A 23408-nucleotide genomic window follows, 5' to 3' on the forward strand; every position below is an offset into this window, starting at 1 on the left:
TTTTAGAAAATGAAATTTGCAAATTTGGTCGAAATTTGCCTTTGGCCACATTTGGCAGCGAAAGGGTTAGAGAAGGTCTTTGTCCGGGAATTTAGCAAAGACGAACGGCATTGATTCCTTATCGTTTGATATAACCTGTAATGAGGTGTCCTTCTTTCCTTTCTGTTTGGGCGACGAGGGAAAAAAAGCGCCTGTTTGCAGGTTACGTTTGATACAGACAAGCCACACAGTCTTAAGACAAACTCCCCATTTAGTTTAATTTTCAACTCTATTTCCCGTAGATAAATAATTTTCCAAACCATTTTAACTTGAACGTACTGAGTCAGTTTATCAGCTTTTCCGTTTTCAAAAGGCTTTACATTCAACTTTCTTTAATTCTACGACCTTTTTAAAAACAGAAGATTTTAATTTTTGTAAGTTTTGTTAGTTTACATTGTGAACGAACTACGGACAGGGGCACCCAACGAGAATATAGTTCAAAACCACTTAAACATAGCATTGTTAAACGTATTTTAGTATTTAAACGGTAGATATAGGCATATTTTTATCCCCTAAAAATTTTTCATCTGTTCGGATTTCCTAGCTGAAAGTCTCGAGATCCGAAAATCATAGAGATCAAAACTTACCTTTTCGAAAATTTCAGCCAGTAAAAAGGCTCCCGAAAATTCTAGGTGAGCTTTTTAGGGGTAAAAATCCGTTAAAAATGGGCAATTACACCAATTTTTAGATGTTCGAAAATCCTAGGAGAGGTAGGCAAGCAAGAAATTTTACAAAAAATGTTCCGAAAATTCTAGATCTCAAATCGTCTTCCGAACAGATATTTTCCGAAAATTGACGTTGGGTGCACCTGTATGGAAACAGATGGTTTCTAATGTATATTAACACACTTGGAATTTGATTTGTGAGCCACAAATATAACTACAATAAATGTTTTAGGACTGTACGTTATAAAGAGATTGAAAGAGCAGGAGATGGGAATGCTTTCTCTGCCGTCTCATCCCCTACTTTGGTTCACTTCTCTCCACTCTGTCGTTGGGATGCGTTCGAGGATCAGGCTTATCAGGCTTTTTTGTGTCATCTAAAGGAAAGGACGAGAAACTCGCATCTTTTCCTTCTTCCCATTAGCTTTGTTATAACCGACAAGTTCTACTAGTCGAAGTACTAACTCTCGATTAAAGACGCTTTGGCCATCTTTACTTCGGTTGTACTAGTCCCCAGGCGGGGAACTGGCGGGAGGGGAGGGGAGGGTACGCCCCTTAATGGCCTTTACGGGGAGGCTCCAGCCGGGAACCTTTTTCAGGTTTCAGGCATGTAAAAGAGAAAAGGGTAAGCAGTTATATCCCTGCACAGAGCCACTCAATATAACCTCTCGTGCGCAGTTCTCACACGTAAGACAGAGTGAGATCTGGGTACGAGATTACCGAATACAAAATTTTCTTGAGTAGCTACCACCTAACCTCGATTTTGTTTTCCTGTGTTAAACACTGAGCTTAATAAGATCTGTTGTATTTTGCAGCTGTCATGGTGGTACATAATTCTAGCATGCTCGTAGTGATGGCCGTAGCGGGCACGATAGTTACCAGGCTCGCGCAGTCCACTCCTTCAGACGTAACGCAATTCCTGGTCGAGGTGACACTGGTGTCGAACCTGCTTTGTACTTTCGTAACTCTCTTCGCTGTGATTTACATCAGGATCGTGTATCCACATATGATGTACGAAAAACCTGCTCGAACTTTTCACAGCCATCGTTATCAGATCGTCCCGTATATCAATGGCAACAAAGCAATCAAAGAATCAAATATGCGTTTTGACTGAGTGATGGAGGGTATAAACTCACGTGGTCAGCGGCTGTGCAAATAAGTCTAGTATATTGGAATGAAAAGAAAGCTTTTGCCTTTACAAAAGGAAAAAACAGGACTCGTTTGGGACACCAACAGGGCTGCCGTTTCATTGTTTTGGGACACCAATGTGACGGAAGTGACGTCATGTGAAAACGCTCTACAGCTTGCATTTTAATACAGTATGAGTCTTTGTAGTAAAAAGAAATGTTCTTTAGGATATTGGGAGTTCCTCCGCCCCTCTTAATCGAGGGTTGCATTAGAGATAATAAAATGAAAATCTGTGAAAATAACAAATTTTGTCTCGGAATACCCTAAAGCAAGAGTTATTCTCTCTTGTGTAAACTGCTTGTATAAGCCATGGGCTTATACTTCGTAATACCGTTCTTAAGGGGTTTTGGGAGGGCGTATTAACGAAAAGGCTTAATTATCTGTGGGGGCTTTCAACTGCATTGGGAAAAGCGCTTCGAAACAAGCTTTAGTAGTGTTGATCAAAAAATGTTTTGCATTTACTGGCTTTTAATTAAGCTTCTAAACGTCATAATAAATGGTCATAAATCGAAGTCAAAAAAAGCTACAGGGGGACTTATAGTAGAAGGGGGATCATGACTGGATGTATTTGTCGCTTACAGGTAGATAGTTCTGTAACTGGCGGGGTCGCCTGCGTGGGAGGCGAAGGGATTTGGGGGCGAGACCGCGCTAGGGCCGGGAAGGGAGGAGGGGAATGCCTGCAAGCAAGCCGTTGTTTTCACCATCCCTCCTACTAAATTTGTATGCAAAAATAACGAAAAACGCTAAAACGATGGAAATACGATAGCGTCCCTTATTGAGCATGCGTCATACTATAAGTCGTCATCATCGTATTCGAAAACCTCCGTTTCCGTCCGTCCACACGTAAACAAAAAGCCGGCGTTTTCAAAACTTTTCACTCTGCAGAGCGTGTTTGAAAAAGATGCTTTTTCGGTGACCGTTTTCACCGGATACATGTGGACGGTAGACCAAACCGGAGAAAAAAATATCCGTTTTCAAAAACAAAAAAAAGATACGTGGGGACGGGGCATCAATTTAAGTTTTGTTTTAGTTTTGGGATTATAAAGTGTCCTTAGCATGTTAAGGCGTACCCTGGGACCCTGGGACCCTGGGACCCTGGGACCCTGGGACCCTGGGTGCCAGAGACTTTAAATCCTCGCGAAGAAAGCAACTTTTACTAGGAGAAGCGATGGAGTCTTTTGGCTGTTACGTCTACTTTAAGTGTGAGACATAACTATTTTGTCGTCCTTACAACTGAATTGACAAATCTGCCGTGATTATTTGAAACTACGTTCCACAACACACTATCTATTCATACGCATCAACTTGTACTGTGCATCGTATTTGGTATCAATTTTTTGATATTTAGAAAAAAAAGGGAGGAAAAAAGGAAGTGGTTTGGGTGCCTTGGTGCGCTATAGCTCAGCTCATAGCACGGGGGTACTCCTGGGAATTCTTGGCGAGGATGTGTCGCCCGGTTCTCCAAATCCTGACTCTAATTTCACATCAACCCGTGGCTGTCCTCTAAAATCAATACCCGTTTTCTGACCCGGCCTCTAAGAAATTATGTCATCATTATTTAGATTAGACTGCCAACTAAAAGATTTGTTCTTAAATTTTATTTCTAATATTTTTTCTTTCTTATTTATTTAGAATTGAAACGACAAATACTTTCATACACTCCCTGAGTTCCCTCGAAAACCGTACCCGATTCCAGACCCAAATGGGGCGAAGTCTATGCCTGTTTTCAAACCAAAAACGGCGCAAAAAACTTACCCTTTGGGGGAGTACCCCCGGGAAGTCCCCTGTGGTAGACCGCTAGTAGTAAAACAGCCAAAAAATTCTCGTCGTTTGGCGTGTAAAATGGAAACTTTTAACACGAAAGAATAACTGCTACTTTTTAGGGCCACAATTTGTCAAATTGAAATTGCTTGTTCAGCATGTTACGACTTCTCGAGTCTCACTCGACCGGAGAAGTTAGATGAGAAAAAATAGTGCCCAACTTTCTCTCGGCCTTTACTTGTGTCACGCGAATGTCCGCGTGGCAGTAAAGTACTTTTGTAAGCTAGTGGCAAGTACTAAACTTCAAGCTGTGGAACGCTTTTTATACGTCGAATGGCTGCATCATTTTCGAATTTAGGTGAGCTAGTAAACCTTTTCATACACTGAGGCTAGACAGCAGCTTTGTGAGCTGCATAGTTCTCTATTTTTGATGCGAGAAAGTTGACTAGCAGATCATTAGTAGGGCGCCTATGACGAACGGAAGGGGACGAACATTTTCCCCGCCAAGTCGCGAATGATTTACGCATTAGCTGGGACCAGGTGGATATAGAACTCTGTACGGCAACCTTCTCTGAGCTGGCTAAGCCCCACTGCCTTGTATGTTCTAGCCCCCACCATAGCCAAAGTTCCTGTCCCAGCGCAAATCTTTCGGCTAGTCCTCCAAGAACGGCCCCGTCTTCTTTCGTTTCAACAGATCATCTGGATGCAACTCACGTTCCTGCCCCTTCCCGCACGTCTGCCGCCGTTGCCGGTCCGCCGACCATTCCATCGTCATGTTTCCCAGCATGAGTTTCTCCAAAGCTAGCCGTCGCTCCAACGGATTCACCAACATGAGCGATCGTAGCAAGAGATAAAGTCCAGCTTCAAGCAAGGAAACTTGATACGCCGGTTTCACCCGCAACTAACATTGATGTTTTAGCAAAGGAACTTTCTGGTCACCCCGATGGTAATTTTGTAGCTAATTTACTTAATTTCCTTTGTTATGGCAGCGGTATCAACTGAATAAATCGCTATGCAGAGGATAAGTATTACGAAAACCAATTGTGCTATCCTTTGGATAGTAATTTATCCAGAGGATAGCGCTATCCACCTTTCGAACAACTGAGGCCTGTTGGCAGGTATCCTGTAATTTACAATCGGCTGCTCAGCACCCAGACGTCGTTTCCTCCAATCTGACCAAGGAGATTGGACTGGGTCGACTAGCAGGCCCCTTTTGATCTCTGCCCCTTCCCAATCTCCAATGTCACCCAGTGGGGGTATTACCTAAGAAACACTCTAATGAGTGGTGTACTATTTACCACCCATAGTATCCCATCCTGAGGGTGATAATGTTAATTACCATATACCCAAGGATCCCTATACCCTTAAGTACGTTCAGGTGGACGATGCTATTTGCATTCTAAAATCCTTTGGGACCAGGGGCCCGTTTCTTGAAAGGCCCGGTAACTTTACGGGCCCGAAATCAAATATTCAAATCGAAAGATAAAGAATAAGAGCGCGGGTCCTGGCAAGCAAACAACTCCATTTTGTTTCATTAACTGGCAGTTTTATCATGTTAGATGCAAAACTATTGAAACCTCTATCTTTAATGTAAACAGAGACAGCTTACCGGGCCCGTTTATTATCGGGACTTTCGAGAAACGGGCCCCAGGGTCGTTTATGGCAGAAACAAACCTTAAATCAGCCTTCAGGCTAATCCCCATCCATCCTTACGAGTGGCATCTCTTTTGGATTCATTGGAATAATCAATTATGTCGAACTGTACCTCCCCTTTTGGCTCCGCTTGGCCCTTTTCCTCTTTAACCAATTATGGGATGCCCTGGAGGACGTGCTCCATCTACTGGACAACTTTTTTATGGCTGAATCCACCTGATTACAATGTCTGTCCTCCTTTAGTACCTTGCTTCACTTTTTTATGTTGATTCATGCCCTGGTGGTCGCGTCCAAAACCGTGGGCCCCTCCTAAGTACTCGAATTCATGGGCATAGAATTAAATTGGAAGCAAGCCTTCCCAAAGATAAGCTACAATGCACCCTGGATTTGCTTACTTCCTTTAGAAACGCTGCTCAGTTCGCTTAGTTGAACTCCAGTCACTTATTGGCACCCTTCAATATTCGCGTGTAAGGCAGTCGTTCCGGGTAGAACCTTTTTGCAACTCTTGATTAACCATACCCGGGGGGCTCCCAGCTGTTTTCACAATAGACGGCTCAACAAGGAATTTTTTAAGGACCTCACCATATGGAAGGCCTTTCTCTCAGAGTGAACAGGCGTTCCATTTTCCTAGATTCTAGTGTAACTTCCTCCCCAGGCTTGGAACTATACATGGATGCCGCCATGTCGGTCGGGTTTGGGGGTTATTTATTAGTCAATAGTTCCAGGGGAAATGGCTCCCTCACATGCGTTTAAGGCCCACCATGGGTATCAGTATTGAATGACAAGAACTTTTTCCTATAGTAGAGGCTTACACACTCTGGTTCCCACATTTTTCTGGCAAGCCAATTCAATTTTGGTGCGATAATGAATTGGTAGTCGCCATTATCAACTCAGGTCATTCAAAGACCCCTCTTAAATAAATAGACCTCATGAGGTTCCTTTTACTCCTTTCTATGAAACACAATTTCCTTTGTCGGGGCTCACCACTTCCCTGGGGTCTCTAACGACATCACTGATGCCCTCTCCCGCTTTCAGGACGAACGTTACCGGGCAGTGGCTTCAAAGGCACAAAAAAATCCCGTACCATTCCGCCTTCACTAATGACCCTTTGACAGAAGAGGTTCAGAGGTACGCAAAGTGGGAACTGGCAGGACTACCAACCGTACTTATGTGTCAGGTGAAAAAGTTTTATTCAGTGTTGCCTTTCAAACAGGCTTATGTCTCAGTAGAGTGACATTCTCCCAGCTTCGTAAGGAACATTGATGTATTTTGTCTCATAAATCTGGCTAGGACAGTTAAACATGGCACTATTAAGTTATACTTAGCAGCTGTTTGTAATTTACACAGTTCCTGTGGACCATAGTTCGCAAGAGGAAAGCCGTTATTGACTGTTTTCATAAGTGGCTGGATACCTTCACCGTGTATGCGTTGGTCATTGTCGGCTCCCAGCTATGGCAAGCCCCTGAACTGTTTAAGTACTAGCAGATAATTAGTAGGGCAGCCTCAGAATTCCAGGGCACCGCGTTCCTTGTCTATGATGAACAATTTCCCCGCCAAGCCGCAAATGATTTATGCATTAGCTGGGACCAGGTGGATATAGAACTCTGTGCGGTAACCTTCTCTGGCCTGGCTAAGCTCCACTGCCTTGTATGTTCTAGCCCCCACCATAGCCAAAGTTCCTGTCCCAGCGCCAATCCTTTCTGCCAGTCCTCCAAGAATAGCAGATCATCTGGATGCAACTCACGTTCCTGCCCCTTCCAGCACGTGTGCCGCTGTGTTCCAGCAGTTTCTTCAAAGCTAGCCGTCGCTCCAACAGATCCACCAACACGAGCGATCGCAGCAAGAGATAAAGTCCAGCTTCAAGCAAGGAACCTTGATCGGTCGGTTTTCAGGATGATGATGCAGATGGTCCTCGGATTGCTACCAACTTTATATACACACCCTTGGACCGTGTTTTTGTCTGCCACACCGAGAATGGCCAGTGTGCCATCTCTAACCTTTTTCTGGGCTTGGGGGGATACATGCTTCGCATGTATCAGTGGTGGTTTAAGTCTCATGGCGACTTCCCCAAGCTTTGATTTTAATGCAGACTTTTACAAAAAGCGAATTTGACTATCATGCAATGTCTCGTGTTGGAAAGCCTTTATACTCCTGTGGCATATGTGGAAAGGCATTGGACCGACGGCAGAAGGATTTGACTTTTCACAGTGTGATTCACTCTGGTGGCACCAGTGTAATTGAAAAGGAATATGTGTAAGCAAAACCATCATATATTGTACTTGTATTTCTCTGGGGATACTGTAGTTGATTTAATAATAATAATAAATAATTATAACTATAATTTTAATTAATAATAGTTTTAATAGTGGTCTCTAAGGGAAGGTTAATAGATACTGCAAACAGATGCTTAACCCTTTAAGCCCCAATTATACAAATACAAATTCTCCAAACTGATCTCTATACATTTCCTTAAAGAATGTGTCGAGAGAATTTGATAAAAGATCAAAACATTTTTCTCAGGTGACCATTTTATTCATTCTCATAACCTTATCTCTTTCAAGACAATTGACATCATTAGGAGAAAACTGATGTTGGTCACTTTTGGCACTTAGAGGGTTAATTAATACATAAGTACCAAGTGTTATATTTTCTCAATCACAAAAAAAGGAAAAATTAGGGAATTTATTTAGAAACAGTGCCAAGAGAACTAATTCTGCTAAATGAGGTTAGTACCAGGTATGCATCTGCAACTCCTTGTAGTGACAGAGCAGTAAAATAACAGGAAAATACTGGACAAATCCAATGGGTCAAGCAGATAGTGTGGAGAAATGCCATGGTAAACATCATGTTTAGTCTTTAGATGTAAAGATTTAAATATGTAAAGATATTAATAGTGCCCTTGTTGTTGATAAATCCATATATTTGCTCAGTTAGTTTAATTCGAATTAAACTTGGCCCATAATTATGTTCCAGTGTACATGTATGAAGTAAGCTGTTTGCAATTATAGTATCCTCTCATATGTAGCTGGCCATTTTCATGCTCATTATAATAACAAATTTAAACTAAACTAACTTACTGCCAATATCAATTAGCAATTATTGCTATTTTTGCTTGTAAAAAAGGGAAGAATAAATTTATTCATTTTATTGAAAAATAAATAAAATAATAACTTCCTTGAAAATACGTGTTAACTATAATATAATAATTGAGATTGCTGTTTATTTTTATTGACAAGTGATGACAGTCTTCCAAGAAAGGCTTAAGCCTTTCTTAGGAGATAGAGGGGAGAGAATATTATTATAAGCTGCCTCCTTTTTTTCTACTCTAATTTAGAAAAGCCCACAAAACTCAGTTGAATGGGAATCCCATTTTTTGTAGCATATTCACAAAAATTTATTAAGTCTTTTAAGTACATATTCATTATTCACTTTTAATCCACTCTATCCTTCAGTGGTTTTCTTGTGTTTTGTACAATAAATTTAATATTCAAGTGACTCAATTTTTCCTTAAGATTAGTTAGTTCTGTGACTAGTTTGCATATTAAGCTGTTGTAGAGGATGGTAGTGGTTTGACTTTATCTTTCCTCAATGGACAAGAAGTGGAGATTAGTGAATGAAGCTATGGTAGAGTTAATTTAGTGGTGCAGTACGTTGCATGCCTTTTTCTTCCTTGGGTCATAAGATAACATGAAAACCTGTTAATGGCTAACAAATTTTTGCCACTCTGGAGTCTTCCCTGGTAACAACTGATATGAAAATAAAAGAAGTAAAAGAAAAAACCTGTGGGGCCAATATTTGTTTAAAAAATATGTGTTTAGAGGACTGATTTTGTGAAAATGATTTTAAGAGTAGCTTCTTGTTGCAGGCTTTCAGATAAGCATTGCGTAACATAACAGTTGGGACTTGCTTTGGGTTTTTTTTTGCCCACCTTGAGCAGTGATTTTTAACAGCAACATTTTTGGTGTTGACCAAATGTCAGCATTGTGTGTCAGCTGTGCAGTACAAAAACCCATGGCATTTTGTTGCTCCAAATTTAATTTTAGATAAATTAGGTATGATAAATATCATGTTTCTGGCTTTTGGAGGTGGCACTATGTAGTAAACATAATTTGAGTACCAGTAATAATGTAGAAGACAAGTTTTGATAAAGGTTAATAATATAATTATGTAAAACAAGCCCTTGTTTAAGGTGATTCCACAGTAAAAGAACCTAACATAGATTTTAGCTAAAACTTGGCACACTGATGTAACAAGTCAAGAAGATGATAAAAAAGTAATAAAAAGTGGGGGTCACCGTGCTGGTTTTGACGTCACAATACTGACAAATACGGCTATTTAGGACCCTTTTACAAAAACCGCGGGCAGCGCAAAACTAGACAAAAAGGAGAGATTTTTTCGATGATGCATGTGACATCATACAGAATTTGACTTTAATGTATTGTTTATCCACTTACGTACCAGAAAAATGCCTTTTAATGCCCTTGTTTTTACTTTACGCTCCAAAGTAGAATTAAATTGGACGCGCGCTCTTCGACCCGTGATGGCTCAATCCGTGCAATTTAGTAAAATTGCCAAAGAACTGAACATAGATTTGTGCCAATTTTTCTCTCATCGAAAGGAAGCACTGTCCTTATTACAACCATGAAATAAAAAATGGGGGTCACCGTACTCATTTTTGCGGTAGAGCTGCAGAAAGTGCGCACCAAACGCATTTTCTCCGATTTTTGAAAGAGGACTGGGGCGAGTTTCAAAATAGAATGTATGTGACAGGGGGAAGAAAGTATTAAAAAAATCCGTTTTTAGAGAATTTACATCGAGATATCACATTTAGGACACAATGTGATAAAGAAAGTGTTTAAATGAAAATCAAAGTGAGTAAGCACAAGTTAAACATCCACTATCGAGGTTCTCCGAGAGGAGGTCGAACTCAGCAACACGCGTACTGCTTACGTTATGCACATTCCCAACACATTGAGTCTCACCCCGGCAAGAAACAACAGCAAGCAAAAATTCCAATAGCCTTTCTTTTCAGTCAACTTCATTTTAACAATATTACTTCAAATGCTCTTTTTCACGGCGGCCATCTTGTTATGCGCAGTAACAGATGCGCAGTGCAAAACTAGGGAATCACCTTAAACCAACGTGATCCATAATAATTTGCTTGTTTATCTGTCACGTTAATTTTAGACATTCAACTAGATTTGTACATCTTACATGTACTTGGCCAATAAAAATAATAGTTCATCATGTATTTTTTTGGCTGTGTTAGATTTTTTTTTTTCATTGATAACATATCATTACTATGTTAGTTTATCTTTGTTCTCAGAAGCAGTGTTAAAACACTACTGTATTTTGAAGAAACTGCCATTGTTTTGTTTGTAAATCCCAGCAGCCTGGTACTCAGTTTATCCAAAATAGAGAGGGGCTGTTAGGGTAAAATTCCACCAAGTGTCATGGCCTTATTGAAACAGTGACCTAAGACTAGATGAAATGTTGACTAACAACAAAAAGATGGGTTGAAACTGTGACAGTAAAATACTGACAAGGACACTTGGCTGGCCTACTACTCAACAGGGCTGTTATTAAGAGCTGCCCAAGGATTTCCCCTGACTATTATGTATGTGGTCCCCGGCTAGCTGCATAGAAAAAGAGAAGAAAAATAGAACCAAAAGAAATCCCTAGCTGTTTGATTCCCTTTCTACTTGTTGTATTTACCTGGCAACTTGAAATCTACTACTAGACCTTGACAAAATTTTGAAATAAGCTTTTTAAAAGAGATTCTTCTTAACATTACCAGAAACTCATAAGGGGTTGAACCCCTTATGAGTTTCTGACATTACATTAACAGGCAAACAATAATATTTGTCTCTTGATCACACTTAGTCTGCAAAAGGCAGCCACAGACACCTCTCTTCACTCGACAAGTGAAGCAAATGCCAAAAAAGACATCAGCTAATGCAGGCTAGGTCACAGTTATCCACAGCATAGCTTAACCCCGTTTTATGGTATGAATCAGACTGCTTACAGACCCCTCGACATGGGCTGAGAATAAAATAAAGTCATCCCCAGTGTAAATGCACCCCTAATACTTTGTACAATCACAAAGTATTTTAAGGGCCACGTCACAAGGGTATTGTTTTTTAAGAACAATTCTGTGCTGAAGTCGTTACTTCAAAGCCCATACATAAACTGGTCCTGATCGAGACTTATGCAAAAGATATCGAACAAATTTCATTAAGGAGCAGTAACCATAATTTTTTTGGTGCTTTTTGCAGGCATAGGTATTAAAACTTGATATCAAACGTTGGCCCAACTTTTTCAAGTTTCAACCCATGTCTGAAACAGTTTCAAAACCAAAATATTTTATTTTATAGTCTTAAATGACACAACTGGACCGTTATTTTTGGAATTCGATTGATGCAAAAAAAATTAGCTTTTCAAAAAGATAGGAAATAGTGTGACGTTGCCCCTTTAAACACAATTCCTGTTACTTAGGTTGGGCGGTAGTGCAGGAAAATGCTTGTTGAATTGGCTGTTTAGTGATTGTTTAGCTTCCCACGCAGGTGTTTTTAGGGGAGCTCATATTTTGTCCCTCCCCACAAATACCTACTCAACCCCGAACAACATTCCTTTCCCACTGTGTTATTTGCGAGGTAGGTGACTGATCAACAGTTTTATAATAAACTGTTGACAGGCTAAACAGGACTCATAATTAAGCTCGTGATGGTGTAAGAACGTGGCACTAGAGTTACCTTTTTCCTTCTTTTCTTTCCTTTGCTAAGGTTATGCGGTGCACGGAGTATTCTAAAATCTGACTGAGTAAGTCTTTTACCACTCAGAGTCAAACATTTATTAGAGGTCATAAAGCTTTCTCAGTGTTTCAATCAAGTAATTATCGCATTACCCTACGGTAAAGATCATCAGTTTAGGATTTGGAAGGTACAATGTGATTGGCTAAGCTAGGGAAAGGAATGTTGTTCCCGGTTGAGCAGGCATTTGTGGGGAGAGATGAAATACAAGCTCCACTAAAAAGGCCTGCGTGGGAGAAGCCGTTGTAGTTGTCATTAATTTGTTATGTTGCCTTGAGGGAAGATCAGTGTACAAAGGTATCTGTCACCATATGGTCCAAAATAATTTGTTGGTTTAAAAAGTCAACAATGCTGACAATCAAAACTAAAGTTTATTTTACTATTTTGCTTGTAAATATGGCAAAAAATGTCATGTAACAATGAAAAACATGAAAATTTGTTCTCCCAAACCCCATGAAACAACAGCTGCCCAATGCTTTGAAAACTTGATTTATGAAGCTGTGTCACTTTTGAACCAAAATTCAAGAAAACGTTAACACAATTAAAAGTCACGGCTATGAATCTGTTGCGAATCTCAAAAACAAGCAGAATCCTGATCTACATGATATTAATTTGAGGAGGACTCGGAAAAAAAATCCGAGTCCCATATGGGATTTGAACCCACGACCCTCCGTGATCTAGTCGGATGCTCTAGAGCATCCGACTAGATCACGGAGGGTCGTGGGTTCAAATCCCATCTGGGACTCGGATTTTTTTTCCGAGTCCTCCTCAAATTAATATCATGTTGTTGTTGTTTCATCTTTAATATAATCCTGATCTAGTGTCAAAAAAAGCACTGTATCTGGTAAGACCTTTTAAACATCTCTATGAATTTTTTCAATTTTCAGAAAAATTTAGGTAAGGTCTCTCCGTGTGGTCCCCAGTATTGTAACCAAATCATCACAACTACCACCACCACCATCATCATCATCGTCAGTATCATCAACATCATCATCACACCAATACCATTATTATAGAAATCACCATCACAACATCAACGTATGATCCATATAGAGTGGAATGCTTTTAACATGACTGAAGTGGGTCCATAAAATTTTGGTTATAATGACTATAAATGAGTTGGTTGTAAGGTGTTCAACTGTTTCTTCATTTTTGTCATCATCACAACCTCTAAAAACATAAGTGTTGGTCAACATCATCATTTATCATCACCATCACAACTATGAACCATTGACCACTGTCATCATCATTATAGATGTCATCATGAACAAGCCTCTTAAATCTATTTAAAACAGGGTGGATGAACAGATAACTCCCTACATTCGGCAAAGGGTCAACTTTTCTGAGCCATTTTTTATCACCCACTCCTCAGCACAGGTTTCTGGCGATGAGCTGTTGTTGTCCTCACTTTCTGAATCCTGGTTTTCATCATCTTCACTCTCCGAAGCACTCATTTGATATAACTCTCGACGATGCTTATTTTTTTTTATTCTTTGCTCTTCTCTTAGTTGCAACTCAATCTCTTCCTTTGTAAGGTACCGTTTATTGCAATGCTTGTCAATGGAAGGTCTCTTTTCTCTTCTTTCCTTCCTCTTCTCACCAAGCTTTTTTAGATAAGAACAAGATGTACATGATTGATGAGCAGCTGATGGTGAGATTAACTTACACTTAGAAGAAAATGCACCACTTTCAGGTGAAGCGTCAGGATCTGTTAATGATCTGAACATTCCTACTCTGTGTGGCACCATTGACATCATTTCTTGTTCAAAACGACAGCCAAGGCAAGTGCCCGAATTTTCAAGAAGCTCTATAATCATTTTAGCTTGAGCTGTCACTGGCAAATCCTCACAAATCTTTTGCAATTTCAAGTCCTCCAAACTTACTTCATTTCCATGGGATTTGATTACACACTTAACTCCTTTCTCTGAACACAATTCCATTGATATTTCAGTCAAAACTCGCCGCTTTTCAAACTCCCAGGTCCCAGGACGTATTAGACTGATCTTCTTTGGGTTGTCCACAACTTTAAACCAGCCTTTAGGCAGCACATAATCGTCTTTAGCCATTTCTTCAAAACCAAGCACCAAGTCACCATCAACAGACTGCACCCGATTTTGTTTAAGAGTCAAGTTCATGTAATGGGTCTTTTGATCACCACGTGGACCTCTTCTTACACGCTTGACCTTGCCATCCCATATATCACTTAGGATCCTACCCATGGTGTGTAACTTGAGATTGGTACTAAACCCAAACTCTTCCTTCTCTCTTCCAGCACATTCTAGAATGTCCTTTAAACGGGTTAGACTTCCTTCTTGAAAACTGTAGTTCTTCAAGACCCTTGAGAAATGTTACACATAGCAAGAATTAAGTACAAAGTTAATAACAAAACTACAGTCATCTTCTTTTGAAAGAAGTACAGTACAATTAATATTCATTACTTGCAATTAGAATCAAACCTCTATTATGCAGTCACCCTCTATTTTTGAATAATAATAATAATAAAATACTTACTTATTCAAGTTCACAAGTCCAGCGCTCTAACTGCTCGACCTTGCTGCCTTCATAATGTAAATGATATGATTTGATCTCAATGTTACCGAAGCAAAACAACCCAAGGAAATAAATGATAATTCTCCCAGAAGCCCACTTACCAAAGTCGTGGAAATAGTTTCCTTGAATTACTGTACAACTGACCTGTATCAAGCGGTCATGTCTATTATGCAATCGCGGCCACCTTTTCTGAAGTCCCAACAAGTTCTTTTATAATAATTAATTTATTATAATTTATTATAATTTATTAATAATAATAATAATAATTATTATTATTATTATTATTGTCTTCACCTGTACATATGGTCATATGGTACCATATACTAGTGCAACAGATAGTTATGTTACAGGTCAAACATGATTTCAGGTAAAATTTTTTAACCTAGGTTGATTCTCCTTTTTCCTTTGTCTCTTAGCCCTAATTATTCATGAATTAGGGCTAGGAGACAAAGGAAAAAGGAGAATCAGGAAATTAAGAATCAACCTAAGTTTAATAAATCAAAATTAACCTGAAATCAAATTTGACCTGTCACAGATACACTGTGTATGGCTTTCAGTGGTCTTTTAGTTCTGCCCACTTGTTGCTTACAAGAGGTTATAGGAAAACCCAAAAAGTGGCCTTGGCTGTTAAAGGGAGGCTTTGTTTAAATTTCTCTAGTGGTTTTGCTCTACAATGCTTCCATTCTTGAAATTAGGCAAGGGAATTTTTGTGTTATTAATATATTTCGGTTCAGGCACAGTATTACAGGTTTCCCTCTAAGTCTAAGGGATTTTGGGGATTTTGACGGGGGGGGGGGGGAGTACCCCCGCTCTTGCCCAGTCACTGTACCAGACATGCTCGGTCAATAGGCCATTTGCACTACGAGGTCATGTGACATTGTTTTTATGAAAATGAAAGTTATATGATTTTGCCTTCGAAAAACAATTAGTGGGTCATATCTTAAACAAAATAATAGTGATTTGGTTTTTCAAACTCGCACCATTTTCTTAGAATGAGTAAGTTCGTAGCTAGTCACGTGACCAAAATGAGATTTTTAAAACTGTATAAATTACCTCTTTCTGAACACAAATTTTGCACTTAAACTACAAGGAAAAAGTTGAAAAGATGATGTGTTAAAGTTTACAGCACATCTGAGTGTAACTATCAAACTTTTAACAAGATATAAGCAAAAAGTAGTTTTGGCCGCCATGTTGGAGGGCAAGAGTATGCCCTCCAACATGGCGGCTAATACAAATCATACTATTTTGTTGAAAAATCAAAGTGCCATAAAATATCTCCCTTAAATGCGTTTCCTCTGAAATTTTGGGCATAAGATAATTTTTATGTGCTCTGTCAATTTTTGGCATCAGCAATAGTCCAACTCATTGTTTAAAGGAAGCATTGGTCACGTGACATCTTAGTGCAAGTGGCCTATTCATGTCAGTGATGTATCTGAGATGATATCACTCAGACCATATGATCCAAAAATGCATAGCCCGCGTGGAAATAATGAGACCTAGGGACTAGGCGAGAGTACCGCCCTCCCAAGAAGATAAGTAGCCCAGGTAAGGTTGAATCTCTTCCAGCCAACATTAGTGTGAATACTAATCTCTTAATTTGAATCCACAGGTAGCCCAAGATGGAAATATGAGCAATGGTGAACATCGGCATTGTTGCATAACATTCAAAATATATAACATTACGCAACAATGCTGATGTTCGCCGATGCTCATATTTCGAGCTTGGGCTATCTGTGATGAATATAGGCACTAATAACGGAGAGGTCTGGGTTGGGGGCGAACAGTTGTGCATTGCATAGGAGTCGTCCTATTTCAGAATTGAGCAGTATATAGTATCATAAGGGTCATAAGACCATACTGATAACCAATTGTAATACACCACGCTAGCTTGTAGTCTATTCCTTAATTTTTGATATCATCAATCAAAGGCTTAGAATTTAATGCACTCTCAGCAAGCAAGCAAGATTAAGGTTTTCGAGAATACGGTAGCTAACACAAAAACAATGCAAACTCTGCAACCGCTTTTGTCCAGATTTAAGTTCCAGGGCAGATTGCAAAACGCCTGTTTTTTTTATCACTGGTCTTTCATTAGTTATTAGAGCATATAAGCTTATTTTAAGCCGAATTATCAAGCTTACCAAAATTTCCATTGTATATCTGTACCAGATTTTGTCAGCTTCTTTCGCTTAGCTTTAGAAGTGTGTTCTTCGTTCTGCGAATCCTCCAGATTTCTTTTCGAGACGACTCCTTCCTTTTCAGCTTCTTCAGGATTCTTTTCCATCTTTTCCGTACAATCTCCCGAAGAATTGGAAGCTGCCGACACCTCTAGCTAGCTTTGCACTACTCAGTGCGAAAATCCTTTTACTCTATAGCTAGGAAACCTCTGGGAGAGTAGGGTGCAAGTTGATGCCCGACGTGATAGTTGGGATAGGAAAAAGTTAGATACCAGTCCTTTCTCCTATCGTTCGTTCTCTTAGCCGCCATCTTTGAAGAGTGATAGTCGTATTTCTCATCATGGTAAGTTACGACGCTTATTTTCCATGTGCGAGATCGATTTAGCTTCATTGAAGTAAGTAAAAGATTGAGTTAAGCATAAATGGTAGGATTCAGTAAGGATTGCTTACGGATGGCAGCAAATGATAGAAGCTTTAGCCAAGTTCTGTTGTCGTGCGAATCATGAAGTTTTGTGTTGTTTCCTTTAGCCGTCCCACAAAAGCTTTAAAATCAAGAGAAAGCTGGGCAAGAAGATGAAGCAAAACAGGCCAATTCCACAGTGGGTTAGACTAAGGACTGGAAATACCATCAGGTGAGCTTTTTGATGTGTGCTCTCATTAGACTTCGATGGGACAGTCCAGCCTTGCTTTTTTTTTCATTTATCACTCCATAATATTTACAAATAAGGTTTTGCTGGGTCGTGTTGGTAGAGTCTAGTGAAATTAGCCTGATCATACTAGCGTAATTCATTAAATTCGTAAACCACGTAATGATACATGAGCTCAAATATAAGGAAGATGGAAAATACACTGTATCTTGGTTCATGAGTCAAAAGATGCTCGCTCACAAGCAACGTAAGTCGCAAGTCGACTTGTAATATTAAATGTACATTACAATGTACATATTGTATGTGGTGTGTACCCGACCTTATTATCCTTCATTCCCAGTGACGCATTAAATGGATTATTCATTTATGCATAGTAATTAGTGACAAGGAACCTATCCAATCAGCTTTTTATCAATAAAAGTAAGATGATGAATTTTAAGCCTGGTCAATACATGAGTAAGATGTTTTTCTCAGAGGCGGATCAGAAGAAAAGTATGCTCGATTGTACAGGCCATAAAGTTGTAGGGTCAACTTCTTTTGGCAATACACCATCGCATTTTTTCTTCTGAGCTGCCTGTGCCACTGACTTAAAAAACATCTTTCTGAAGCCTTTCGTTATTTGGAAAACAACAATAGTTTTTAATTTAACCTCTGCTTGATGTTATTCCACTTTAGATATAATGCCAAGAGACGTCACTGGCGTCGTACCAAACTGGGATTGTAAAAGAAATCAGGATGAGACAAGCTCACAGCGGAAATAGTTTCGAGTGGCACCAGTCATCTCAATCACTGTTGTTTCTGTACAATACCTATTAAAAGTTGTTCAGTTTAATAACACAGTTTTCATTTATCCGGTTCACATTAGCAGAATAGTTGGTTTGTACATGGTTTAATGGCTCTTTCCATCTGCCACTTCATGTTAGGGTTAGGGGTTGTGGTCAAGTTAATGGTATCATAAACTGATGATAATGAACCTAAGATAATGCCCAATCAGTGTACACATTTCGCTAAACTAGCAACAATCATCTCTCTGTTCTTATGTCACACAATGTTCAACCTTTGAATAAGCTTGTGTACTGAGTAACTGTTGATAATCATATTAGTCCAAAGTGCAAGAAAACAATGAACAGGCTTCTAGTTTTATTACAACGTATCCTTCTCTCTTGGCAAAGCCTGCTGTAACTTCATTGTGATATTTTCTGAACGTCACAAAAGGTTCCATTCACATTGCCACATACTCATCATGCACATGCGCTGTCATTATAATGCCCTACACTGTCCTTTCCCAACCATCCCGTTGATGGGAAGAGTTCATCATTAACATTTGAGGGAAGTAGTTTCTCAAGAGATCAGTCATTAAGTGATTTGCTTAAAAGCCCAAAAAGAAATTGGATTGTACAAATTAATGAAAGTAATCCTCAGGGAAACATTCATGAGTAAGGCCACATTGTTCTCCTTTGATGTCAAAGCTTTTGCACTGTTGCCTGCTCAGTCTTGGGAGGAAACAGCGTGTATAAGGTGGTACCTAATCCAAGAGAATCACAAGCTGATTAACCATACAAGCACTCATTAATATAACCATTGTTTTCAACATTTTAATCCAGCAGTCTAATTCATTTCATGTATGTGTATATATACAGTGTTTGGTGGCAACAATATCTAAAATAAAACATTATTGAAAACATCATAATGTTCTTTGGTAGGTGCTTCATGTAAACCTGACTTTTTCAGTATGTTAGAGTTCTTTGCATGAGCTGCATGTACAGTGTATGCAAGTTTACAAGAAGCTGCATTGCATCAGAACAAACCATATTGCAAAAGTTGGATTTACATGAAGCACCACCCAAACAGGAATTCCACATGGCCAATTTCCTTAACGCTTTCACTCTTGAAGGTGGTAAAATTATTACAAGAGACAACTCTGTAGGCAGACATCCCGAGTTAATCCATGATGTTGTTCAGGCATAATGTTTGACTCTATAAAGCAGACACCTCTACAACATGGACACTCTCCTTTCTGTGGGTGAGGTCATTGAAATGAAACCTCTTCTGCAGTATTTCTTCAAGTATATTTACAAAGGGAAATAAGTTATTTTTTTCTTCATTTCTAAGTTTGCTTTTTCTTGCAGTGAAAAGGTTAATAAAATACGAATGACCCCTTTTTTGGGAAGTACTTCCATCCAATGCCTTCTTTCAGTCTCTGTGATTGATGGTCATGAATTGCTTGCCAGGTACCATTCTGAACTTGGGTGTCAAGGCAACATTATCATAATCAAATTCTGTATCGAGTGTAAATGGTTGCACTTCATCTGTACCTTCACTTCCCTGTGATGTTAAGACGAAGAAAGCATAATTAGAGTGGGGGATTTCAGGAAATCAAACATCAAAGCATTTTTCTCTCTTTTGGCTCAGCGAACTAGAGTGGCAGCAAAATAATGCTTGGACCCCCATTGCATCAGGTTAAAACTTAGACTCGAAACAAGTGCAATATCAAGCAAAGCAGTGGATTAAGTGAATTTCAACCCACAAAGAGAGAGCCCCACCCCCTTCCCAAACACCCAAATCAATAGACTATGTTACTAAATAGACTGCAAGCAGTCTCTTAATTTTTTTTTTTGAGACATGGTAGAATGTGAACACTCAGGAGGGGTGAAGAAATGAGGGTGGAGCCTGAGAGAAGAAAGCAAAGAAGTCCTTTTTCCTCTCTCTGCCCCAATCTCTCCTCCTTTTTACCATTAACTTGCACAATTTGCTGCATTGGCTCTGAGGAAAGGACAACTACTTGCAGTCTACTAAAAGGGTAAAAAGTACTCAGTACAGGGGATCATTTGCGGTCTCGGGATCATTTGCGGTTGGGGATCATTTGCGGTACTGTACAGTCCTATTAATTTTCTCATGAGTGATAACAGTGCCATACAAGGGCTTACATGGGCAGACTGAGAAGGAAATAGAGTGCGGCACATACCACATTGAGGATGTGTTCACTTATCAGATTGTCCCCCTTTAGTCTTGTGGAGATCTGCAGTTGTCTTATGTTTGGCTCCATAGATTCCTTTAATCCACTATCTGAATAGAAATGGAAATATCTATAACAGGATATAGAAGGACCAACACACACAACTGTTGATTGGGTTTGATAAGGTACATGTATGTAAAACAAGACACCCACTTTACCACTACCCAATAGAGAGGAAGTCGTGATGTCACGTTGTCATGGTAGCAAAATTTCTAAATGACACAAACCAAAACGTCACTTAAAAAGTTGGGGGGGGGGGTAGTCATATACCAGTATACCCGAAAAAAATTCGCCAAAATACCCCAAAATACCCAAAATTCATCCAAATAAACCCAAAATTATACCCAGGTATACTTTATACCTGAAATTCAAAGAAAGTGATATACCGAATACCCGTGTTTAAGCTGCAATATACCGTATACCCGATTTAAAAAGCCCCTGTATACCATATACCCAAAAACCCTGGCCGACCCTGAAAAGTGGATTCGCACTGCTTCAAACTTCATCGATCTTATTTAATTTTATTTACTTTGTCAAATGTTGGCAAAATTTTCTGGGTCAAATTCAGCTAAGAAATGTACAAATTAAAAACATGACGTATGTGCGAAGTTGTTTTTTTTTGGCCAATCTAAACCTATTGTTTTTTTGTTGTTTATCATTGCAAAAATTCCCTATTGTTATGATCCAGAAATTTTGCTACCATGGTAACGTTGCATCACACTTCTCTCTATTTGGAAGATTATAGTCATGTCAAAATACAATCTGTCATGTAAGTTTAATCAGAAGTGTTCATACTGAAGTCATCACACAGGTACTCCTCTTCCCCATATTATTCTTTGTCTTAGGCTAGACGCTTAAACACCTGGGCCGAGTTGTTCAAAGCTGGGTTAAGATAACCTAGGGTTAGTGCGAGATTTGAATTCAGATTTGAAAGCTTCAAAAGCATTTCAGTTTTAATTCTTTTTGTGTACAAGTTGACGATTGGAAGCTCTAAAAATAACAGAGAAAATTATCTGAGAAAATGCTTTAGAACACCAGAAAATGAAACCCGGGTTAAATTTAACCCCGGGTTAAGGGCTAATCAGCCTTCGAACAACTGGGCCCTGTCAGATTGCCTATGCACACAAAAGACTCCACGTACCCACACACATAATTTATATGCCAACTACAAATTATTATAGGTATTTAAAAGATCTTATGATAAGTTAAGAAGCCCTGGTAATAAATATTAATCCTTTTGCACACCTTAAAAATAACGTAATTTCATGTCACAACTCCAATTTACCTTCTTCATCAGCTGTTTCCTGGTCCTCAACCTCCCCTGGAAGGTTTGATACACCCTCTACCAAAACAAAATACACAACATAATGCAACAACGGAGTGATGGGAAGCTTTTAACCTTATTCTTGACTAGTATAAAATAGTATTAAAATGAAAGTTTGGCTAAGTCTTTGAGCTTGTGCAGTGTGCCGATAACCAATAAAATAGTAAGAACGTTGTTTTCATAGAAATTTGGGGTCTTTTTAGAGCGAGAACTACACTTGTAAGGATTCCTTAAAAGACTGCTTTGGGTTTCACATATTAATAATAATATTATTAGTTTACAAACTTAAAGCAATGTAATTTAAGGTTCAAAATAAAATAACTGATACAACCACAGAAAGGGACATTGAAATTCCTGAGATGAAACCAAAAAAGCCAATCATAATGAAGGCTCAATCTGCACGACCGAGAAATTTCATGTCCCCTTAGTATTATATCATTTATATGACCCATGTAAGTCCGCTAAATGAGATAAGAGTTTTACAATCTAGCCATTGACCAACATTTAAATAGATATTTTAAATAATTAATAATAGCTTAATAATTACCAGACAGATAAAAGATGTTTTTGGATTCAAGGCTTTTATCATCTAGATCAGCTGTTAACTTTTTCTTCTGATGTCTGGTTTGATCTGTTGTTATTTCACTTTTTGACGTGCTAGCTGGGCATAATGATGATACTGAAGGAGAATAACTAGATGAATAAAATATTTCATCTTCTAAAAGACCATGGTCATGCATCTTTGAATCCTCATCCTCATCATCACTTGCATCTTCTTTGCAGTCAATAAAGTTATCTACCTGAAAAGTGAAATGTGTGGCTCGACATTAATGAGTAAAGTAATACTTACAAATGAAAAGATTGTAATTCAATGCATTTATTTAAAATAATTGACTATTATAATAACTTATTAAATATGAAAAAAAAAGTCCATGAAAAAAACATATAAGCCAGGGAAAGTTTGACAGTAATAATAACTATTGATGTTCATTTTACTGGTAATTATTATAAGGGATAGAACTTTGCATAGCTCAGAAGACCACTTAAAATAAATGTGGTCCCATCTCCAGTGCACTTAAGTGTTAAATAAATTATTGACAATCATTGCAAATAAAGTGCATTTTTAAAGTAAATTAAGCTAAGGGTCAACACATGTCAGTTGTCCTATTGATGCAGAAATATACAATTTTTTCTGAGCCTGAAAATTCATTTTCACCGGAGAAAAAAATTTCTCCATGGTATTGAGGTTTAAAATAATCTTACCTGAACGAATGATTTGCCTGATGAATCAGCTGATCTCATCAAGATGGAAGGAGTTGCTGAACCAGGTCCTAGTATCTACGATATTTAAGCACCATTGAATGACAACTGTCAGATCATGTGTTATTACAAAACTGATCTCCATCCCAGTGATTTAGCATTGACTGCCTCTACCTCCATTCCCTCCATTCAAAGTTGGGTTTGTTTGTTGTTTCCTACAGGTACAGTTGAACCTCCATGTGCGATGACCCTTCCTACGTGACTCACACCTCCAATAAGTGAAAACTTCCAAAACACAAAAATCTTCCAAGTCCAATTAGAAAAA

General features: G+C 38.9%; 2 protein-coding genes across 2 annotated transcripts in view; both read right to left on the reverse strand.

Annotated features, from left to right (window-relative positions):
• Positions 1-12926: 12926 nt before the first annotated feature.
• LOC140940778 (uncharacterized) lies at positions 12927-16975 on the reverse strand. Its single transcript, XM_073389741.1, has 2 exons — positions 16801-16975; positions 12927-14449 (listed from the first exon to the last, which is right to left on the reverse strand). Exons 1-2 carry the CDS (start codon positions 16941-16943, stop codon positions 13429-13431), a joined length of 1164 nt encoding a protein of 387 aa, XP_073245842.1. The 5' UTR covers positions 16944-16975; the 3' UTR covers positions 12927-13428.
• A 2083-nt stretch (positions 16976-19058) lies between these two features.
• Positions 19059-23408, reverse strand: part of LOC140940130 (intraflagellar transport-associated protein-like) — a 6224-nt gene continuing 1874 nt past the window's right edge. The window contains exons 3-7 of the mRNA XM_073389023.1: positions 23087-23161; positions 22371-22623; positions 21785-21841; positions 20449-20549; positions 19059-19808 (exon numbers count right to left, since the gene is read on the reverse strand). Coding sequence (XP_073245124.1) covers positions 19677-19808; positions 20449-20549; positions 21785-21841; positions 22371-22623; positions 23087-23161 — 618 coding nt within the window. The 3' untranslated portion in view covers positions 19059-19676. The remainder of the gene's footprint in view (positions 19809-20448; positions 20550-21784; positions 21842-22370; positions 22624-23086; positions 23162-23408) is intronic.

Source organism: Porites lutea, chromosome 6, assembly GCF_958299795.1.
Source record: "Porites lutea chromosome 6, jaPorLute2.1, whole genome shotgun sequence".
In the NCBI taxonomy this organism is placed as follows: Eukaryota; Metazoa; Cnidaria; class Anthozoa; order Scleractinia; family Poritidae; genus Porites; species Porites lutea.

Excerpts from the sequence above, each read along its gene's own strand:
- LOC140940778 (XM_073389741.1), bottom strand. The coding sequence starts at position 16,943 with ATGGAAAAGAATCCTGAAGAAGCTGAAAAGGAAGGAGTCGTCTCGAAA. Across the intron at positions 14,450-16,800 it reads GATATACAATGGAAATTTTG|GGTCTTGAAGAACTACAGTT; the intron begins GTAAGCTTGATA and ends ACATTTCTCAAG.